Here is a 23,850-nt window from a genome sequence, read left to right as displayed (position 1 = left end):
TTGTTGACAAGAATGGCTCCAAGCCAACTTTAACAGCAACGACGGTGCACAAGGTGTGTTTAAAAAAAACATCCCTATTATTTGTGAGGATTCCATAGTCTAGACAAGTTGACCCAAATGTTACAGTTGTCTAAAAAAAAGTTGAATAGATGCTTGTAATCGTTCTTCACATAGATAAATTGTCCCCAAGTAAATTCGCCCAGTCCTCGCAAAAATTAAACTCTCTCTCATTAGTAAATAAAGCAATGTTACATCCTCTGGGTAAACAAAATCCAAGCTGTGTCTCCGCAGTGTAAGAGACACAGCGTGGAGTTTGTTTACCAAGAGGATGCAGCATTGCTTTATTTACAATTGTGTGGTGTTTTAAAAAGATTAAGGAGGATAACTGTGTTACAATAAAGGATTTGATTTGACTACAATCAAGACATCTGACTGATTAATGATTTTGTTTGGGAAGTCGCTTCTGTTTGTGAAATCCGTTGTTATTGTCTAAAACTATTTGCACTATATCAGTCATATACATAAGAACACAATTTTCTCGGGTGCTGGGTCAGTTTAGAATTAAATCAAGTTCTTGGCACGCATTGGTCCTTCATGAGTAATGGTTAAACCTCTGGATTTTGTAGCACTCGTCCTATCCAAGTTAAAATACAAAGCATACACTCAGTTCCTAATGCTTAACCTGTGTACAAACCCTTATGCAACAAAGCCCTTCCTGCACCTCTCTTGTGAGGACCGCTTTTGAGGCTATCTGATACCTGTACCCGTTTTTTCAATTTACCGAGTTGTTTTAGACAAAAAGTCCATTTAAATCCCAAAATGGACCACCAACTGAGGACCCTGGCTTGGGTCGGAAAACCACACATTCTTGAATTGGACCATCCTGATATATATATATATATATATGTGATCAAGGCCTCTTCAGGCTGAAACGCATTATGGCGGAATGGTGTAGAGCACAATAAAATTTCAACGCACCAGATTTGGGTTTGCCTCATCCTTTGTTGCTGGATTGCTACAAGACGTCCTTCTGCCAAATATATCTCCCTCCAGAGGGCTGCAATCAGGTGGTGCACTGACAGTGTGCCACCCTTTAGGTGATGTACTGTTAGTGCGCCGTTTGACATCTTCTCTGCTTCTGCGCCTGCATCTGTAATACTGTGCGGGCGCAGAAGCAAAGGGAATCCCTCATTTACATGCACTAGCAAAGAAAAAACACGGCTGGATGGTACTTGCAACATATGAGAGGTGTGTATCGCAACCATACTTAGTTAACCATATTACACCATCTACACAACAGATGCTCCTACGAGTACGGCTGGGAACCTACATCTCAAAAGACCAGACCCCTGCATGGAAGCAAACGTGGCCCTCTGCAGACTCTGTGGTCATGCAGAAGAAACTTTGATTCATCTTCTGTGCATTTGCCCAACCCTCACAATCCTGAGACGCTACTATCTTTTGCATATATTCCGCTCATTTCAAGGTAGAACATGTCGCCGGCAGTTATGCTAGCACTGAACAGCCAGCAGCTGCAGACAGCCTGCAGGGCCACCAGATTTCTTCAGAAGGCGAGCCTCCTAATAATGCAAACTGAAAAAATGGCGAACAATGGTATAAATTTAAAGGATTAAGGATTACAAAATACGCCGATTTCTGCAAATGTCAAATTGTTTTATTTTTTTTTTCTTCTCTTCCCTTTTAAAACAGAGAGTAAATGTAGGTTCTTATTCATTTTTAATTTTAATGATTTTATGTTATATTCTCTTTGCAAATTTTGTAAAGGTTTTAATTAGCCATATACAATAAAATATTTACTTACTCTAACTTACTCTTTACCTTCATGGGGATACTACCCCATGCAAATGAGGGAATGCCCTCTGATGATAGCGCTGGTGCTTTATGTGCGCCAGCGATATCGATATTACAGAAGGAGGTGCACAAGTGTCTGCTGCCCCTTCTGAACCAAAATGCCCTGGGGGAGGGGTGCAAAGCGAGCGCAAACCATTGTTGCACCCCTAGGGCACTTCGGTAATATGGCCCATGGTTGTTAATCTATGAGCTTTAGTGAACTTTAAGAACATGGCAAACATTCCAGCATATATAAAAACAGCGGTCACTGATAAAGAGGTACCCATTTAACAGGTGCACGCATGTATGGGACTGGTCTGCTGGTTCCCTCGATTGTAGACTGTGGGCACTCAGAAGCTGCATTTTACCGCTGATGCACTAAAGTTTACAATTAAATAAGCCTGAATACTATGATTAAAATGTTGTTTTACCAACAAAGGTATAACTATCTTTACTGCTTGCAGACAGTTCAGGTTGGCATGTCGAATTTCTAAAAGGAATATTCATGAGGGCAATTTGCTTTCTAAGGATCACAGTCATGGATAAGGATGGGGTTATTTGCATCTCCATTGGAAAGTATTAATGACTAACATCCCGCACCCATCTAGTGCCATCATCAGCAAGTAATCATGACCGAAGTGCAATGAACAGCATATTTTGCAATAAAGTTGTACTCACCATCTTCAGAAGGGCATTGAGGTATTCGATGTTCTTCTATTTTCCACAAAATCTCAATATTCCATGCAAGGCATAATCTGTGATCTTTGAAAGGGCGTTGAAAAGGTGGAAGAGGTCTCAGTACAGCAAAGGTCTTTGCAACTGCAGGGATGGGGGTTCCATTGGTCTGGTCAGGCTGATTGTTCAATTTTTGGTGAGTGATCCAAGCTCTTACCAACACAGAATGAATGATTATTGAGTTTCTGATGACATAATCATCCCTGTATGCCATAAAATTTGGGAATTTTATATCCACTTTCCTGGTTCTGTGCACATAAAGATGATTTTCATTTTGCCACCTCTTCTTAATGATGGAAACTGCACTTCTGAACTCAGAAGAAGCCACTACTTCAAGGTTCACAATACAAGGGTTCGAACACAAATAATGTACATCGATTTCACAATCACGGACTGTTTCTGGAACATTGCTAAATTCAAGGAAGTCATCAGAGTTCAGTTTTTGCTCCGAAAGCACGGTGACAGATCTGGTCGTCCTGCCTAAAGCGGGCAGTGGATCCTACAATGAGAAAATATTTTAGTCATAAACAGAGCTTATCTGCATTGAAACACGACAGTCAAGCTTCAAATAAATGAGGAAAGCCGTCACAGGGATTAAACGACAACCCGGACCAGGCTCTGCACATCCGAATCTATAAAGGACTAATTTAAAAAAATCTATATAATTATTAACCATGGCTGAAGTTTATGCAAAAAAGACTTCAAAAAAACAATCAGTGTAAAAGAAAAATCTCTTCGTTTGATATTGAATGCAAACCAGCCAAGTCCCAAATATTCTACATGCAATGCCAAAACCAAACTCAAAACTAAGAACAGGGTACAAAACCTTAACAAAAGCCAAAACAAGCTTTGGCTGAGTCAAGAGTTCATGCCTTTAATAAAAGTGCTGAGCGGTTGACTTTACCAATACTTTTGTGTAAAGTATTGTTTTAAAAAAAGTAACATTTAAAAAAAAATCTTCATTTTGAAGGAGAAGCATATACACCTTATGGTATCTCACAACTATACATTGAAATAATCTTTATAGATGCCATCGTTTATTTTTCATATACTTTTCACTCATTAAACTCTAAACAGATTTAAAAAAAATAAGAAATGTCAGAATGTAAGGGAAACAATTTACAAGCCCTAAATTACTTTCCACAGGATGCAGCGTTTTGCTCCTCAGCAGTAGCCCAGGGAGCAGATGTATGACCCTCTAGAAGAAGTTGCTTGCAGACAATTGGCACTTAGTTTGCATGCTAAATACACCTTTTACTTCTGATACCAGCTGAGTGAGGGCAGGCGATGGCCCTTACTGCACCGCCATAAACGTCTGAGTGCAAAAGCTTGCGCTTTTTGTATTGGAATACATGAGATCAAACAAAAACAACCCTTAAAATCTACTCATCAGCCATACCTCAGCAAAAACATCTATATTTCAGTGCTTTAACAGACAATCTAGGAGGGGTAGGGAGCAACGCACTGCAAGTGGAGGGAATTTGAGGCATGAATCAACACACAAGGAAAGAGAGCTAGAAAACACATGCACTCTCATAAAGTGCTGATAAGTCCGCCACTCAAAAAGATCATAAAGAGGTTATACGCCAAGGGAAGGACAAACAGAAGAGGGTGTGAGGCCATTGAAGAAGATGCAAGCAAATGAGAAAGCCAGTAAGCCAACCAATGGCAAACAGTGGGTGGGCTGTAAGCCTACTGTAAGCTCATAATAGTTTTTTTGCTACCAGACAGCTTATGCTGTCTCATAGGCTCTGCCTAGAACGATGAGAAAAGTCACAATTGCATCTACTCATAGAAACATCCATGAACAAGCACTCCGAACAACTCTGGAGGTCGGTTGCAAATGGCTCAGGAAACGCTCAATACAACATGAACACCAACATTCTGGCATAAGAATGGATAGCGTACTCTAAAAGTACTCCTCTGTGAAGATGAGTGCACTCATTACCAGGAATGAGCCCATCGAGTACCCCAAGACACAGTTGTAAGACATACCATGGACACCTCGACTGACTAGTTCATGCCTCAAGTGGCACTCAAAGAAGTCACAAGATTAAAAATGTACAAAGTCCCAGGACCAAACTTGATTCCAATGCAGTGCTTCAAATATTTTGGTAGGCGGAGAACACAAATCAACAAAAGAAGCATCACCTAATCTTGAAAAACAAGCTTGATTGCATCACTATAGATAAAGGACATACTTTGTACCAGGCTCCTAAAGGGCTATAGGCCAAATGCATGAACACATTTTCCCATAGGGACAGAATGAGCAAAACCCTTTGATGCATCTGGCCCAAAATTCCAACCTACTTGAGATAAAAAAAAACATCTCTGCAGAACGTATTGTCAAGCAAATGAATGACCTGGACCAACAGAACAATAACTTAAACTCTAATCAAGGTGGTTTCAGGAGCGGTTTCTCCAACAGTCTAAAAAAGTATAATCTAGCCTGAAGTTTCCAGGTCTGAAGAAGAATCCGTAAGCTGTTACCGAACATCAGGTGATCTCAAGAAAAGACTAGCACTAACTAAACTTCAACCAGGAAGCAAAAAAAGAAAAAGAAAAAGCAGGAGAAGGCTATCACATGGACCCTTTAAACCACTTCCTACTTTGATGCAGAACATACCCTCATATTTACAAAAGGTCCATAAGCCTGCTACTTAAAAAAGACTCTGGTATATAGAACGTCCTCTTGCAGAGCTCAGAGGAAGGGACGGTGTGCACACCTGGATGAGACCTGGAGCCTAAGATGGAGAAAGACAGTCAAACTACAAAAAAATACTGATATTATGACCCCCGTTTTGCGGAAATTAATCATATATTAGAAGACTTTTTATAACTATACCACCTCTTGGAAATGTACATATTTTACTTAAAATGTTAAATAGAATTTAAAAAATGTAATGCAGCCATGCACTAACTATTTTACAATGCCAGTGTGTGAATAACAAAAGTAAGCAATTGTTTCTCATACATACAGCTGTGGTGTTGCTCTTCTATGGTGTGGCTTTAATTATGTGCATTAGTCCTAAAATTATTACACTTTTGCTGAACTATTCACAAAATATGCCAAATAGAAATTATACTAATGGCAGTGTGCCCAAATAAAGTTAATTTTCATAATGTCTATTGATATTGTGTGTTTTGGGACTTCAATACACAAAATCCTCACGTATAATTAAGTTTCACCCTCGAGTCGGAAACCTGGTGATTACAACTAGGTGCCACTAGCACATAATTGTTCCTGCACCTGAGGCGGAAGCCGGGTGGTAGTTTGCTTGCATTTAAAAATTATCTGTAATTTAGTGTGTTTTATTTTGGGGCGCATTTCGACATTTTGTCTTTTAAAAATCATTACTCCACTGCCTAAATTCATTAATTGCACTCCCCCCGAGCTCACAGTCGATTAGGCACTGTGGCCGGCAAGCGCGGGACCATTCCCCTGAGAACTCCGGTAGGGAACTACATTTCCCAGCGCCCTTGCTGTAGAAGGGACGACAAAGGGAGGAGCGCTCCTTGAGACGCGAGATTCCTTTCACCCTCGAGTCGGAAACCTGGTGATTACAACTAGGTGCTCCGGCCACTAGCACATAATTGTTCCTGCACCTGAGGCGGAAGCCGGGTGGTAGTTTGCTTGCATTTAAAAATGATCTGTAATTTAGTGTGTTTTATTTTGCGGCGCATTTCGGTATTTTGTCTTTTAAAAATCATTACTCCACTGCCTAAATTCATTAATTGCACTCCTCCGAGCTCACAGTCGATTAGGCGCTGTGGCCGGCAAGCGCGGGACCATTCCCCTGAGAACTCCGGTAGGGAACTACATTTCCCAGCGCCCTTGCTGTAGAAGGGACTACAAATACAGATGGCCACTGCTTCGCGCAGCGAACGCGAGCAGCGGGCGCGCCATTGTCGCACCGGAGTCTAGCCTGAGACAAGCCCGTCTGCGCTCGTCCGCGCCGAGGACGGGCCCAGGGCCAGTAACTATATTCAGGTGACTCCATTATCTAAGAGTTCTATTCTTGCCTTGAATAATTCCTGTTCCCACTGTCTCCATGCCCTTGATGTAGATAAATGGGCTGGCCCCGTCAGCTGTGTTAGCTGCAAACTTACCTTAACTCCTTATTACCCCAATATCACTCAATTGATTCCAAGCTGCCTTAAGGGTGGCCTAATAAACGCCCGCTCAATGTGCAAAAACTCCCTTCACATCTTTGACCTGGTTCATGAAAATGACTTAGACTGTCTTTTCATTACAGAAACTTGGCTTCGTGAGTGGTCCAATCCCGATATAGTCCATGCCATCCCTCCAGGCTATTCAATTTGTAGACAAGATCGCCTAGAACAACGTGGTGGTGGTTTGGCCATCATATATAGAGACGCTTATAAATGCTCCATCAGAGAGCTCCCCGACATTGAAGAAGCTGAGAGCTTATATTTTTGTATCCAAGTACATGACACCTTTACCTTTTCTGGAACTTTAATCTATCGTCCCCCTCGCAATCCCTCGCAGCTTCTTGCCAGTGTAGGGGAGGTACTGAGTGACCTGACTCTTAGGTACTCCAACTTTACTATCATAGGTGATCTGAATCTCCACTTAGACGATCCCATGGACAAACACGCCTCTAATTTTAAAGAAATCCTACAGATCCTAGGATTAACACTCAGGACTCTCGAAGCCACCCATAAAGCTGGACACTCCCTTGACTGTATCAGCTCTAACTTAGATAAAATGACAGTTAATGATCCCATACCCCTGACCTGGACAGATCATTTTTATATAGAATTTAACATTGAACTCACTAAGAGTAAACTTAAGCCCAAAGAGGTAGCTAAAAAGGGAAACACTTTACCTAATTGGGGAAAAATTATGAAACATCCTGATCTTACCAGCTGGGCCAAGGAAAGTAAACCCATTCTCTCGGGGCACACCAGGATAGATTATCAAAAATTCGAAAGATGGATGACCGACATCGGAAATAACATCAGAAACCCAGAAAGCAATAGAGAGACCACAGGAAAAAGGAAAACCTCTGCCCCTTGGTTTTCAGACAGCCTAAAAGAACAACTGGTAGAAATCAAACTTCTTGAGCGTAAATGGCGACGGAATTATGACAATTGCTTCCTGAAGGAGAGGTGGTCTTGGGTAGGACGGAGGTGGATGGGGAGGGAGTTCCACGTTTTGGCTGCCAGGAAGGAGAAGGATCTTCCCCCCATGGTGGCTCTTCGAATGCGTGGGACGGCGGCGAGGGCGTGGCTGGTCGATCGTAGCTGGCGGGTGGGAGTGTAGAAGGTCAGGCGGTTGTAGAGGTACCTGGGGCCCAGGTCGTGGAGGGCCTTGTGTGCGTTGGTGAGGAGACGGAACGTGATTCTCTTGCAGACGGGGAGCCAGTGCAGGTCTCTCAGGTGTCCGGAGATGTGGCTGTGTCGGGGGATGTCCAGGATGAGTCGTGCGGAAGCGTTCTGGATGCGTTGGAGTCTTTTCTGCAGTTTGGCTGTGGTACCGGTGTAGAGGGTGTTTCCGTAGTCCAGTCGGCTGGTTATGAGTGCCTGGGTAACCGTCTTTCTGGTTTTAGTGGGGATCCATCGGAAGATCTTTCGGAGCATGCGGAGGATGTTGAAACACGATGATGAGACGGCGTTGACTTGTCTGGTCATTGAGAGGGAGGAGTCCAGGATGAAGCCCAGGTTGCATGCGTGGTCCGTTGGTTTGGGTGCGCTGCCCAGGGCGGGGGGCCACCAGGAGTCGTCCCAGGCAGATGGTGATGATCCAAGGATGTGGACTTCCGTCTTCAGCTTCAGACGGCTGTTCTTCATCCACTCGGCTACGTCTTTCATCCCTTCGTGTAGGTTGGTTCTGGCGGTGGCTGGGTCGTTGGTGAGGGAGAGGATCAGCTGGGTGTCGTCTGCGTAGGAGATGATGTTGAGGTTGTGTTGGCGTGCGATGGCTGCAAGGGGACTCATGTAGACGTTGAAGAGGGTCGGGCTGAGTGATGAGCCTTGTGGTACGCCGCAGATGACTTCGGTGACCCTGACCCTGGATATGAACAGGGGGAGGTGGACTCTCTGGGTTCTTCCGGCGAGGAACGAGATGATCCAGTCCAGTGCCTTCTCCTGGATTCCGACGTTGCTGAGGCGTTGTACTAGGGAGCAGTGGCAGACAGTATTGAACGCTGCGGAGAGGTCCAGGAGGATGAGGGCCGCTGTTTCCCCGTTGTAGAGCAGGGTTCGGATGTCGTCAGTGGCTGCGATGAGGGCGGTCTCGCTGCTGTGGTTGGCTGGGAAGCCTGACTGTGAGTGGTCGAGGGATCAGTTCGTCTCGAGGAAGGCGGCAAGCTGTTTGTTGATGGTCTTCTCGATGACTTTGGCGGGGAACGGGAGGAGCGAGATGGGGCGGTAGTTCTTGAGGTTGGTGGGGTCTGCTGATGGTTTCTTCAGGAGGGCGCTGAGTTCGGCATGCTTCCAGCTCTCCGGAAAGGTGGCGTGTCGAAGGAGCAGTTGATGATGTCCCGGAGTTGGGGTGCGATGACGGAGTCGGCCTTGTTGAAGACGTGGTGGGGGCATGGGTCGGTTGGCGATCCGGAGTGGATGGTGTTCATTGTGCGGATGGTGTCTTCGGTGCTGACCGGGGTCCAGGCGTGGAGGGTGATGGTGGGGGGCGTTGGTTCTGTGGTTGGGATCATGGTCTGTTCGCCGAAGCTGTTGTGTATGTCTGCGATCTTGCTGTGGAAGAACGAGGCGAGTGAGTCGCAGAGGTCTTGTGAGGGAGTGATGTCGTTGTTTCCGGCGCTGGGGTTGGAGAGCTCTTTGACGATGCTGAAGAGTTCCTTGCTGTTGTGTGCGTTGTTGTCTATCCGATGCTTGAATGCTGTCTTCTTGGTGGTGTGGATCAGCTGGTGGTGTTTGCGGGTGGCGTGCTTGAGGGCGGTCATGTTTTCTGTAGTTGGGTTCTTTAGCCAGGCTTTCTCGAGGGTGCAGCAGTTCTTCTTGGAGTTCTTGAGATCGTCGTTGAACCAGGGGGCTTTCTTGCTTCCGGGTCTGTTGGGGTGGTTTTTCAGGGGTGCGAGGTCGTCAGTGCAGTTGGTGATCCACTGTGTGAGGTTGTCGGCTGCTTGGTCGGGGTCCGTTGATCTGGCGGGAGGCTTCCGGTTCAGGGATGTGGTGAGCTGGTCAGTGGTGATCTTGTTCCAGCTCCTGCGGGGAGCCTGTTGCGGGTGGTGGTGAGTTGTGGTCCTTCTGTAGTTGAAGTGGACGCAGCTGTGGTCTGTCCAGTGGAGTCCGGTGGAGTGGCTGAAGGAGACGTACTTGCTGGAGGAGAAGACTGGGTCAAACGTGTGTCCAGCGTAGTGGGTGGGGGTGTTCACCAGTTGCTTGAGTCAGAGGTTGGCGAGGTTGTCCAGTAGGGTGGTGGTGTTGTTGTCGTTGTTGTTCTCCAGGTGGAAGTTGAGGTCCCCTAGGAGGATGTAGTCAGCGGAGGCGAGGGCGTGTGGGCTGACGAAGTCTGTGATGTCTTCGCTGAATTGTGTGCGGGGTCCTGGGGGTCTGTAGATGAGGGTGCCTCTGAGAGTGGCCTTGGGGTCGGTGTGTATCTGGAAGTGAAGATGTTCGGCGGCTGTGAGGGTATCGTCGGAGTTGGTCGTGATGCGGATGGTGTTCTTGTGGACAATGGCGATGCCTCCTCCTGTCTGGTTGACACGGTCTCTCCGGGTGATCTTGTATCTGTCCGGGATGGCTATGGCGATGTCGGGTACTGAGGAGGCGTTCATCCAATGACCATGGTATGCAACATGGTCTGACCTACCCACTGCATTCCATTATACATTTTTGGGAAACTGTTAGCATGCTGTTGACATCTGATACTGAAATATACTCGAGCGGTTTCCGTAAGAGATTTAGTGGTCTCTGTTCTACAGCGTGAAGTGTGTGCCCTGCCCCCTTCTATCTTCACACAAGCTGCTCTACATCTAAGTACAGAAGGTGTAGCACCCTCTTTGCCCCCTGCCAGGTGTCTGTCATATTCGAAGTGCCCCCCAGTGCTCCCACCTCCACTCCCTACCCACTTTTGTTAGTACCCAAATAGGCTTTCGAGGTTGGTTGAGAAATGGGGGTTGTACTAGTGGGAGAAAGTCTTGGTTTTTTTTCGCAGCTCCATATAGCGCGAATTGGACCCGAAGTTATCGGAACACTAATTACAATACACCAGGTCCCATTCATTTTTTAGGGACGGCGAGATTAAGCAGTTTGCCAGGATGTTGAGCTGACGCCGGGACTGGAATCTGGCTCCCCAGTTTCATAGTGTCCAACTCTTACCTTAACGTCACATCCTCTTCCGTGCTTCTCCAAATGAACGGCTCTAAACAAGCCCTGGGTGTCCTGTATACTTTCTTGATTCCTCTATAAATGCTTTCACACGTCAGTAAAGGGAGGAGATTTCCAGTCCTATGCTTATATATTCTACAAAGGATTTTGACATTTTGGAAGCCCAGCACGAGCAGAACAACGGTGGACTCCTCCAGTGTCCCTTGAGGTCTTGCTATAGTGGTGACTTGTCACCCACAGACCGCATTGAGGTGTGTGTGGTGTTTCGTCAGACCGCCACTGAAGATGTACATGGCCAGTGTTGGCATGTCCACATTAGAGCGGCATATGTCTGCTCATCAGCCCGTTTACAGATGTGTGCCACCGAATAGTGCCTTGCAAGGCTGGTGTACTAATTGGCGCTTGCCACACTGAGACCTTCCAGGCCCTAGTGTCTTGGACAAGGTGCCCACGGTCAGTCACCCCTTAAATAATGCATGCCACATACCGAGCTGGATCTTATTGCTCAATCAATCAATCAATCAATCAATCAGGGATTTTTAAAGCGCTCTACTTACCCGCTAGGGCCTCAAGGCGCTGGGGGGGGGGGAAAGAACTGCAGTTAGTGGTCGAAGAGCCAGGTCTTGAGCAGTCTTCTGAAGGCCGGGAGGTCTGCGGTCTGTCGTAGGAGGAGAGGGAGGGAGTTCCATGTCTTGGCGGCGCGGTGGGAGAAGGACCTGCCCCCGGAGGTGGTTCTGTGGATGCGCAGGATGGCGGCCTGGGACAGGTCGGCGGAGCCGAGTTTCCTGTTGGGTGTGTAGAAGGAAAGTCTGCAGTTGAGGTAGGCTGGGCTGGTGTTGTGGAGGGCCTTGTGTGTGTGGATCATGAGTTTGAATGTGATTCTTTTGTCGACAGGGAGCCAGTGCAGGTCTCTCAGGTGGGGGGTGATGTGGTCTCGGCACGGGGCGTCTAGGATCAGGGGTGCGGAGGCGTTCTGTATTCTTTGGAGTCTGTTGATGAGTTTGGACAGGGCTCCGGCATAGAGGGCGTTTCCGTAGTCGAGTCGGCTGCTGACGAGGGCGTGGGTGATGGCTTTCCTTGTGTCCGTCGGGATCTACCTGTAGATATTGCGGAGCATGCAAAGGGTGTGGAAGCAGGAGGAGGAGACTGCGTTGATTTGGTTGGACATGCTGAGCTTGGAATCGAGGATGACCCCTAGGTTGCGTGGTTTGTAGGTCCCGGGGGGGGGGGGAGGAGGGGGGGTTCCCAGTGATATTGGCCACCAGGAGTCGTCCCAATCTGAGGGGTTGGTCCCAAGGATGAGGATCTCCGTCTCGTCCTCGTTCAGTTTCAGCCTGCTTGCCTCCATCCAATCGGCGGCGGCTTTCATACCCTGGTGCAAGTTGGATTTGGTGATGAGGGGGTCCTTGGTGAGGGAGAGGATCAGCTTGCTGATACAATATTACTGCAGCCTTCATTTGTTGACTTCGGAAGGGTGAATGGGTGAGTTGGCCCTGCAACACGGCGGGTCTCTGATGGAGACGGTGTTTGCATTTATATGAGCACATTTCACCCCACGCCATAAAAGTGCAAATGCACTGTGCCAGTGTAAACGGCAGCACAATGGTATGCTATATGCATCATCGTGTTTCTGAACACGGGGCCGCTTTTTGCACTCTATGGCCTCCAGAGAGCGCTGTAATCATGCAGCGCTTCACAAGCCAAGCTGTAGTGAACTCCCCATGACAGGAATGCGCTGCTCGTGGCTTCTGTAAGGGCGGCGTCTGGCAGAGTATAGCGCCTCGGGTTACAACTCTTTGCTGCCCTCATGCTGATGGTGTCTTTATAACTCCTCCCACCCATGAGCATGGGCTCTCTGATGCTTTGTCCCTATCTGTGGTGTCTCACTGCAGTGAAAGAGCTACATGGATTACCTCAAGGGTCATTCTCAGTAATGCCTTGAAGATAGACTTCCTTCCAGAGTTTAAGGCGCTAAGCTGGTGACTAGAAACATAGAAATGAAAGCCGCAAGGGGCGGCCAGGCTCACACTCCTTCCTGCTCTTTACTCAGGTACCTACTTGGTCTCCAGCTAGCTTCTACTGTTCTCTTCAACGCTGACCCCCCTGCTACTCCTGGGATGCGCATGCATTGACTGTCCACCCCTGGGACAGAATGTTCTAGAATGTTACCCCTCAGCTTACCTACCGTCTGTGCAGACACGGGAGGACCTTGTGAGTTGGCAATCCCTGGTTTCTTTGCTTCTTTAACCACTCCCCCCTTCTTTAGGTAAATTGCTTGGAATGGAAGCTGTTGGCACCAACCCTACCTCCTTCAAGCCCTTGTGGGTGCCTAGAGTCACAGTAAGTGCTTTCCCTCACACCGGTCTGCACTTTGTAGTAGTGACTGTCGGGGTCAGTCAGGCAGGTAGAGATGGCCAGGTAGAGGTATTCACAGCAAAGATTGAAGATTGGAGATTACACGTCGTGCAAGAACACACACAACAGGAGTCTGGTACACATGGATTAAAAGGAAAGCCTCAGCAGGGCGCGCCAAGTAAACTTACAAGACAAGCATTGGCATAGCAAATAGGTCTCGCTTTTGGGACCTTATAAGTATTTAGTTATGCAGCACAATATCTTTGGTGCAACAACGTCAACTGTTGCATGGCTAAACACTTATAAGGTCCCAAAGGCAAGACCTATTGGCTATGCCAATGCTTGTTGAGAGTAAAGTTCATGTCTCCGTTCCCAAGGAGAGCCTAGCTACCAGCATGAGGTTAAACAAACTAATTGCAACCTTTAGGCAGCATGGCCTTTTGGATAACATAATTCAATTTGAAATAATGGTGATAATAAGTAATGTAAGTTACATTTCATTTTCATGAGAAGCATCTTAACAATGAAAAACATGATTGGCAAACATATGTTTATGTTACTTTCAAATGTACAAGGCTAAAAACAACACAGAGATTCCAACATCGTAGACACTGGGAAGGGAAGGCTACGGGATGGGTGGGTCCAGTTTAGATCATGTTTCAGCCTGGTCTAGAGACAGCGATAGCTCTCTACTCAGCTTCATGTTTTCTGAAAAAATTCATTATAAAAATATATACCTATACAGATACATTCAGGGGCTTTCGGTCAGCCATGTCTGGTCTGTTCAAAAGTCATTCACATTTTGCTTCCACAACACATAGCAAAGGGTAGCAGGTCAGCCCAATACATTCTGTGGCTGTCTTGTTCTATTAGTGATGGCATTTATCCAGTGCTTAATTTGTACTGGTGTTTGCCAGAGCTTTGCCTGCACACTTATTTCTAAGCACCAGCACTTATGTATGAGAGTGAGTCCACAATGTGGTGGCACTGTCAGTCTTTTATAAGTCCAGCAGATTGTTTCACATCTTAATATACTTTGAAATCCATATTGAAATGGGTGAGCCTAGACATCCATTCAACCTCAGGTGGGGTAATAGGATAGTGAAAAATGGCATATGTCAATAGATAGTTAGTAGTAGAACATTTGGCAGACCTAGCAAGGGTAGTGGGGGTGGGAGCCAGGATGGCCTCCTGAGACACTTGGTTTATGTTATGTATGTATAACATGATGGTTATCTCCCGCCTCCCTTCATTGTAATATAATAGTCCAGGGACCTGCTATGTTCCTATTCTAATTGGCTATGTGTATTTTACTTCGATTGTACCTAAGTTCAATGAAGGCTGCTGCATTCTTGTAGTGTCTTCTTATTTAACTGTAATAGTGAGAAACAATAATTAAGGTGATGAAAAACATACATAAAAATAGATATTAATAAATTGCCAGTAGGAGAGTTAGATTGAAATCATGAGAGAAGACTATAGAAGAGTGGGACACATTTCTAGCCAACCCCACTGGTATTCGAATTCCAAGTTTAAATTAATGCAGACCTATGTAACACAAAGGGCATACTTCTCGCCAGACAAACGAAACCAATACTTTCATACTAACACCGCTGTGTGCCCACGCTGTCTACAGCTGGACGCAGACCTCCTACACATGCTCTGGTATTGTACCTCCTTACACACTTATTGGCAAGATGTTATTGCGGCACTTACAACATGCACAGACAGGACAATAATGCACACATGGGTTGTCTGCATATTAGGACTCTTTCCTAGATCAAAGAAGACCAGGGCCACGTCAAGATTTATTGACTTAGGCCTGATTGTGGCAAAAAGGGTAATAAATAAGAGATGGAAACACACTGATCCCTCTGTTAACAATAGTTGGACAATATCGCTTCTAGCATGGGCACAAGCCGAAAGTACGTCACTATATAGGAAGGAAATAGCTGGATTGCGCAAATACCTTATTGCGCAATATTGGGATACCATGCTTAAGGAGTTAACACGCATAAATGGTGAGAAGGGGAAGACTCCCCTATCAGCATCAGAAGTACGGGACGAAGACACAGGCTCACCGCTATATAAGGAGAGACTTAAACTGAGGCAGGGGTCACCACAGGGAAGCGGGCCATATCTCCAGTAGGTGAACAGCGTTGGAAGGGACACTCGAGCATCTAACAAAATGGGCGTTCTCGTTCTAAAGAGGGTGGGGTGATGATCTTAGTGCTGATGCACTAGGTATGTAGCACATACGCCACACACATACCTACCCAGGAGTGATAAGTAGATAATGGCCTAGTTAGTTTACTTGATGAACATAAATATATATCATATTTTGCCCCATCCTTTTGATTGGATTGCATTCTCAGATACTGATATTCATGTGATGCCTCAGCTGGACACATGGGGGAAAAATAATGAAACATCACTAAGAACATGACAGATAATTTGTTATTCTGATGGACATACACATGCAATTATTCAGACATTTGTATATATGATATAGTTAATGATGACCATGTGATGCAGACAACTTGCTGTTATATGGAATAGACACTTGGCCAAACAAGACATGTATAGATGATGTAATCGACATTCGATATCACGTTAAATGCAATCAACTGCCTTTTGCTATACATATGTATACGGTTAATTGAAATTCTGTGAAAAACATAAAATGCAAACAAAGACATTTTTTTTTTTAAATGAGAGGAGACTATAGAAAACTGTTAAGCGCATATTACACAAATTATTCTGAAATGCTTTAGGTCCGAGATGAGCATGACAGGCTTATGTGAGAAAGGCCAACTAAGTAGCTGGCACACAGCACAACACATTACACAAAAGCCTGGCAAGGAAGACTTTCTTTATTTATACAGAGCTCTATTCTGAGTAGTTTCTTTGTACTGAAGATAATAGTGATAAAAGAATAACTTAGTAATGAACGGACGTCAAATCAGCTTTCTAGTTATGTGTTTTTAATATATTTGAGCTAGAGATTAGTTATGTTCTTCTAATACTGAACAAAACACAAAGGCTGCAAATTCTTAAGCTAGACAAAAATTGTAATGTAGAAAATCTGCAGCTTTTAAAATGTTAGCGCATTATACGTCACATCAACTACTTTCTAAAATACATTTTGTTAAGAGAGGTGAGAAGTCACTGAAACTTCACCAAGTCAATGACACCTCTTTATCCATTTCAGATCTGTGCTTAGATAAATCGGTTATATTCTGTATAAAGTGAACTTTCCATATCCCACAGTTTATCCTTGGAGCAGTGCTTCCCAAACTATGGGTCACGATCCACTGGTAGGTCGCAAGACGATTTTTGTTGGGTCATGAAGCAATAAATAAGGATGCCTTTAAATTCTGGATTTATCTGGTCACAATTGCCTAGCTACAATGACAAAGGGCAAATGTCAGGCTACGTCTTCTGACAAATTGCTGCTTTTTTGTTTAACATGTGGATTGGCTTTTACAAGCGCCTCTCTTTCAAACTACCGTGAATTATGTGACAATCTTGATGAGGGACAGGGGGGATGGCAGGCAGTAAGATGTCATTTTATGTAACACACAATTTGTTAATACCTGTAAATGAACTGTACACATTCAGCAGTCAAAAAATAAAGCATATTTTTTATAATTCTGAAATGTTATGGAACCATTTTTTATAAGGTTCAAAACAAATTAAGATACAGTGTTTTGGTTATGTGCAAATGATAAATATTTACTGAAGCCCAATTTCCATACATTATCATGTGTGCAATATAGTTTTATCAGTAAAACTAAAGGGCCCACTAGGATGGCGGGTGGACCGCCCCACCAGGCCGGCGGTAGCCATCGCCGGCCTGGTGGGGCGATCCGCCCGCCATCCATCCCGAAGTGACCCCCCCCGCCATATTAGTATGGCTGGGGGGTCCGCAGCGGACGTAAAACCTGTCTGCTGCTTTTCCGCCCCGTCGCCTTGCGACCGGGCAGGGCAAAGGGTTTCTATGGTGGCGGTGCCTATATTAGGATTGGACTTTTTAGATGCCTTTCCGTGGTGGCAATGCCGGCGCCTGCCACTGTGGCGGGCACATCCTAATGCCAGACACAGGACCCCCGCCATTATGGCGGGCAGTCCCTGGTACCATGAGGATGGCGGGCGGGCAAAGTACTAACGGGGGCCCAAGTCTCTGCAAATTTGGTGGCCATTACAATGGAAATGTGCTGTCTGTAAACGTCAGTGCGCTACCACATGATGCTTTAGTTACATTAAAAATTGACTGGCTCATGTTCATTAAAGCTAATTGGGTCGCAAAAGTTTGTAGTGCTAAAAAGTGGATTGTAATTCTGTTTGGGAAACACTGACGTAGAGAATCTCACAACTAAGAAGAAGAGATAAGCACCTTCTAGACCTGTATTACTTCAATTTCGCTGATACATGCTGTTGGGACTGTCCCATTTATGATAGAATATTATGTGAGTAGATTATCATAAGATGAATTTTATTATATCTTCTTTTACATATATTTTTTTTAACAAGTTTTCTATTATTCCTTATAAAATAAAAACTGCAAAATGAGCGGTAAACAAATAAATTTCAAAATTCTTGCTATGTATTGGGACAATTAATAACACGTTTCTTTGATTTGGTTAAAAAAACAATGGTACCATCAAAGATAGACCATCTACCTTCATACTCAATCTTCTCATTCGATCTTTTATTCGTACTGCCACATAGCATACTCAACATTCATACAGGTGTCCCAGTAATCTATACATCAAAATGAGCCTCAGCAGAGATGCAGGATGTGATGGTATCCGCTGCGGTGTTGTGAGCTGGGATCCGTTTTCCAACAAGTGGTCAAATTGATCCTATGGTCTTAAATTGAATTTATCATCTACTAAGATTGAGAATGAAGAAGGGGCACTACTGACGATGGGGTTATCTTTTGTCCCCAGCACGAATACAAATGTGTTCAAACTCAATCAGGATGTATTCTCATTCTTTAGAAAGATCAGACTAAAGAAGTACTTTATGCATAACAGCATAGAGAATGCGGAGTTAAATCAGTCAGATTGTAAACCTAAATCAATCTTTATCCCCACCCTTGAAATGGTAGGGCCAGAAGTGGCTACTTTTTAAAAAGCGGTTTTAAAAGATCTTGGCAATATTACATATTACAGTGTCTTGGGCTCAATGTCCGCGGACTTGATAATTCTCGCCTCGGCGCCTACTGTAATCATGGGTCCCACGCTGCAACTCTGGGCAATAGCTTGCTTAATCTCCACAACGGCACCTACAACACTGGGATGCCTGGCTTCACCTTGGGGGTGCCCAGGAGCGGCATCTCACAGGGAGAGCCAGGAAGGATTACACAGTGTTATACCTCGCTAGGACGCCCGTTGGGGCAGCTGTGCGCTTTACAAAGTACACCATATTTACATTCAACCAACATCACAAAATCTAACTAAAGGTGAGATTACAGCACTAGGTAGCCAACAAAATAACAACATCACACTTAAGCCAGGTGACAAGAGTGGATGAATTGTGGTAATGGATACTGCCAACTACATTACTAAAATACAAGGCATGCTAGACGTGCCAGAACACTATAATAGAGTCTCACCCAAATCATTCCTGAAACCAAGGACGAAAATAGAACATCTGACTTCAAGAGAGTTACATAATGAAGATATCTGTAAAAAGGAGTATGAATTCCTTAATAAAGACAATCTGGTGACCCCAGTATTATATGATCTCCCACAAACACACAAAAATATAATCGACCCACCACTACAGCCCATCATTTTTACTATTAATTCCATAACAGAACCTCTTTCAAAATACATTGATGCATTTCTCTGCCCTACGCAGGAGACATGATCTCAAAAATAGAGAATATCGCATTTACCCAGCAATGAGAAATTTTAGTGACACTTGATATTGAATAACTGTACACTAATATTCCTCAAATGGAGGCATTAAGAGCTGCACAGGAAGTAATGACACGAAAACCAGGGGACAGACCAAATCAGTTTATCAGTGATTGTTTGGAAATTGCTCTGTTCAACAACTTCTTTGAATTCAATGGTAATATTTACCAGCAATTCAAAGGGGCCGGCAAGGGGGCTTCTCTGATCCCCCAGCATAGCAAACATCTACATGGGTCAGTAAACACATCTTCAATGAAATGGCACCATTTCATGAAAATGTGAGGTGTTGGTCAAGATTCATAGATGACATATTCCTCATATGCTCAGGAGAAGAAGAACCATTTAATAAATGTATAAAGTGGCTCAATTCTAGTAATGACAACTTGAAGTTTACAGCCAACACCAACAGACATACAGTAGACTATTAGGACATTAGGATTTCAGTACAATAATGCCTACTCCAAGTAAGTCTATATGGAAAACCCACTGCCAAGAATAGAGTTTTACAACATACTAGTTCCCATCCTAATAGTCAAAAGGACTCCATTCCATTTGGGGAGATCCTCAGGATACGACGCAACTGTACTTCGATAAAGACATATATACAGAATAAACAAGAACTCATGGCCAGACTATTGCAGAGAGGATATCCGAGACGCTTAGTAAACAAGCATTCAAGAGAGCTAGATACAATAATCGTGATGCTCTCTTACATGGAAAGAATAAAAAGGAAGGAAATAAGCTCATCTGTGTAACAAATCCTCCAACATAAACTTCAAAGCCAAAAGAAATGTTGAAAAAAATGGAACATAGTAAACATTAATAAAGGGGATCCAGCATTGGAAAAACCCATATGTGCATTCAGACGTGATGCAAATTTGAGAGATAAATTGGTCCCCTTAGACTAAGCACCAAAACAGAAGACACACAGGGAACCACGGACAGTACCCCATTGGTTAAGGAGAATCATAGATGTGGCACATTCCACGCACGTGCTACAGCACGTCACAACCCAATGGGAATACCATGCACGCTCAGGCAAATTTAAAGATATGACGAATTGCAGAAGTAAGAACATTATGTGCCTTCTTAGGTGCCCACGTGGTTTGGTCTATATTGGTGAGACAAGGAGGGAATTCTGTATTCCATATAGAGAACACAATTCAGCGATTTAAACAAAAAATGTAAGACCCCCCTGGTACAACATTTCTTGACCTTGAAACATTCAGAAATGGAAGTTACATGGTTAATTTTGGGAAAGGTCAAACAGAAACCAGGAAGCACCATGATGGAAGTGCATAAAGAAAGAGAGATCTTTTGGATATTTTCCCTCAATACAGTAAAAGAAGAATTAAATGAAGAAATCATATGGAAAATTACATAAAATTAGTTCATCCTCATGGGATATTCCCTTTTCCACTAAATGTTTTAATACAACTAGGTAGAATTCCCCTATTGACTGACACACCCCTGATTTCAGATATCAGAAGATAAAAGGTAGTTTTTGCACATTTCGACCCCTCACCCCTGCTAGACGCAAATACCTGGGTGAGGTTACTAGCAAACCCCATTTAAAGATGGCGACGTATCTAGTAGGGGGCATTTTTCCCTGAACGGTTAATGCACACTCTGCATGTGTGCCGACGATAGCTTTATTAAAATCATTCCTACTTATCCTTGTTTTCATCTCTTAACTTGTCTGAATATCAATCTAAGAGTCTTATATTACTCTCGCGTGTAGTAATCCAGGACTTGTTTATTAGACGTCTACATTTGGTTATGTTACTCTTAGACCACACTCCAAGAAGCGACACCTTTTAGCAGCATTTGTGCACTACCTACACACGCATCGTTTGCGTGCTGATGTTACTTTTTAAAATTGTAGTTCCATTGAACATGGAGAACACCAGACACCGGTCAACACCTCTTATGCGGGTTTTCACGCCAAAATGAAAGGAATTCCTCTTGCAATCTTGCATTGGGTAAGAATGTGTGATAAACATCCTATAACAGCAACGTCTTGTATTTTGTATCCTTTTGCTTAATCATTATTACCACCCATTTAAACATTGGTTTCCGTAATGCTACTATGCTTGTGAACCAAATACAATGTAAATAAATCCTATTGGTCTAGTACAATCAATTCTAAGTAGTTACATCTTTTAGACCTTGCTCCCATTTTATATGCTATATATAGGTTTGTGTCATGGCTCCTACCGGATGTAGATCACATTTGAAAATTAGACATTTCAATTTTGGCTTGCATGCCCCCTCTGTTAAGACAGCTTTATAAATAGCATAGCAACATACAGGGTAGGCATGAACAGTTAATTTGCGACATTAGTGAGATTATATCTGGATATCATGTGCCCTATCTAGAAAAAGAGACAGAAATATACTGTTTGGAATGTCTCTTTCTTTAACTCATGTACATCTCTTTGGAGACACTTATAGACTCCATGCTCCCTATCCCATTATCTTCTTGCCATCTTTTGAACAAACTCAATGAAAAGGTCACTTTTTTTCATTTATTAAGACATTGATTTCTGATAACCAAGAACCAAAAAAGTTAATCTGAATCGCCAGATGCATGGCACCCCTGCACTTAACAGCCACTGAGCCACACTTCTGATAAAGGTAACACGTAGCGCCTCATTAGCGACAACAGAAATTATCTTTTTTTTTAAAGATCATGTTTGCATAAGAAAAAAATATATTCTCATTAATTTTTCAAAATAGTAACTCCAATGTAAAGACGCATCTAAAGATATTTGGTCATCATTAAATGAGGCTATGTGTCTGAATCCACTATAATCCTTAAAGATCAACACACCCTAAGAGTAGGGACGTCCCCTTAACCAACATAGTAAGCGCAGATATATTTATAAATGCACTTATGCATGGATTAGTTTAAGTGGCACTGTAAGCATGCAAGAGACTTTCTGTGAATCTATTCACATGCCTCTTTCTATCTAAAATAATTGCTTTGTGACTTGTGACATAATTTCACCTTATGCATGGCAAATGGGACAAAGAATACCCATTGTTTCTGTACAATGAATGCTTAGGAGGGGGAGCACTTTCTTTCTACACAAGAACACTTTATTCCTTACTAGTTTTTGCTGTTTTTTTGAGTGATGGTATTGCACATGTGAACCCACCTTTGATATAAAGGTTTTTCCTTCAGAGCCTGGGAGGTTACATAGGTTGGTCCTAATCCCATGTAATTATTTGTTTTTATTAGACTCTTCCCATCATACCTACCCCTGGAACTGATTTAAATATTGCTGTGTGGTCCTGAAGAAGGTGACAGGCGAATGATATGCCCACACCGAAACGTGCGTTGACCTCTTTTTGGAAAACAGATCCCAGCTCACAACACCGCAGTGGATAACATCACATGCTGTATCTTTGCTGAGGCTCATTTTGATGTATAGATAACTGGGACACCTGTATGAACGTTGAGTATGCTAGTGCTGCAGTGCGAATGAAAGATAGAATGAGAGGATTGGGTATGAAGGTGGTTGGTCTATTTTTGATGGTACCATTATGTTTTTAACCAAATCATGTGTTATTAATTGTGTCACAATACATAGAAAGAATTTTGAAATGTATTTGTAGACCATTCATATTGCTGTTTTTTAAATAATTTATAAGGGATGATGGAAAACGTGTTTAAAAATATACGTAAAAGAAGATATATTAAAATTCATCTTATGATAATCTAATCACATGTTAATATTCTATCATAAATGGGACAGTACCAACAGCATGTATCAGAAAAATTGAAGTAATACAGGTCTAGAGGGTTCTTATCTCTTCTTCTTAGTAGTGTCTGTTTCCCCTTGCACCAAGACCTAAGAGTATCTGTTCAGTGGGTCACCTTCTTACACTTGGTTGAGTAATCTCACCACAGAGCCTGTCAAAGCCAATGCAACCTGCAATCACCAGAACAAAAGGAATGGATTCAGTACAAATATCTCTCTTTAGTAAATATTTCTCTCCGAACCACAGAACTATGAAATTACCTTTCCTCATGCGTACAATGTACACATCTTTTGTTATGTCGCAAGGATGAAATGCCGAGCCTGTCCTGCTTATTTACAAACTTGAGGTCTTCATTTTACATGCATTTCTGTGCAAAGGATGCATTACCTTTTCTTAGTGTGCCACTCTCACTTAGTGCTACGCTTATTTAAACATCCTCTTGATCTCCATTAAATGAGTTCAGCAGCCACCAATTTGAATGTGCTAAAGTTACAAAGCCTTCCTGACATCATGGCTCACAACAAATCCAGAAATTCTGTTTTTTGGGCATTCCAATGGCCACAGATCTGAGCATGCAGTCGATAGACCTACTCCAGGTAGAACTCAACAATTCTGATCTAGCCATGTCCGTGTTTATCACCAGCAAATATCGGTTGGGTAGTATTTGTCCCACATCCTGTTGGTCCTGATAAGACCTCAACAATTCCAATGAGGGTCGAACTTCATGGACAAACTGCACACAAACATAACAAACTGATGCCTTTGCCCAAACTCCAAGCAAATACAAGTCCTTTTTTAAAATTTCACAATCATTTTTATTAAGATTTTATATGAGCAGAAAAGTACATATAGAGTACATACAAAGAGGGAACAAAATCTTGGTAGGGTGTCAAAGACA

The 23,850-nt window shown here is 43.6% G+C and overlaps 1 protein-coding gene across 1 annotated transcript in view; it reads right to left on the bottom strand.

Annotated features, from left to right (window-relative positions):
- SEL1L3 (SEL1L family member 3) overlaps nt 1-23,850 on the bottom strand; it is a 519,344-nt gene that overhangs the window by 451,097 nt on the left and 44,397 nt on the right. Inside the window, exon 2 of the mRNA XM_086964007.1 lies at nt 2,530-3,085. Within this exon, the coding sequence (XP_086820133.1) occupies nt 2,530-3,085 (556 nt within the window). The remainder of the gene's footprint in view (nt 1-2,529; nt 3,086-23,850) is intronic.

The sequence above is a fragment of the Lissotriton vulgaris genome, chromosome 3_2, assembly GCF_964263255.1.
Source record: "Lissotriton vulgaris chromosome 3_2, aLisVul1.2, whole genome shotgun sequence".
NCBI classification, from domain to species: Eukaryota; Metazoa; Chordata; class Amphibia; order Caudata; family Salamandridae; genus Lissotriton; species Lissotriton vulgaris.
Note: the sequence above shows the minus strand (reverse complement) of the source record. Positions and strands in the feature narration are given on the sequence as shown.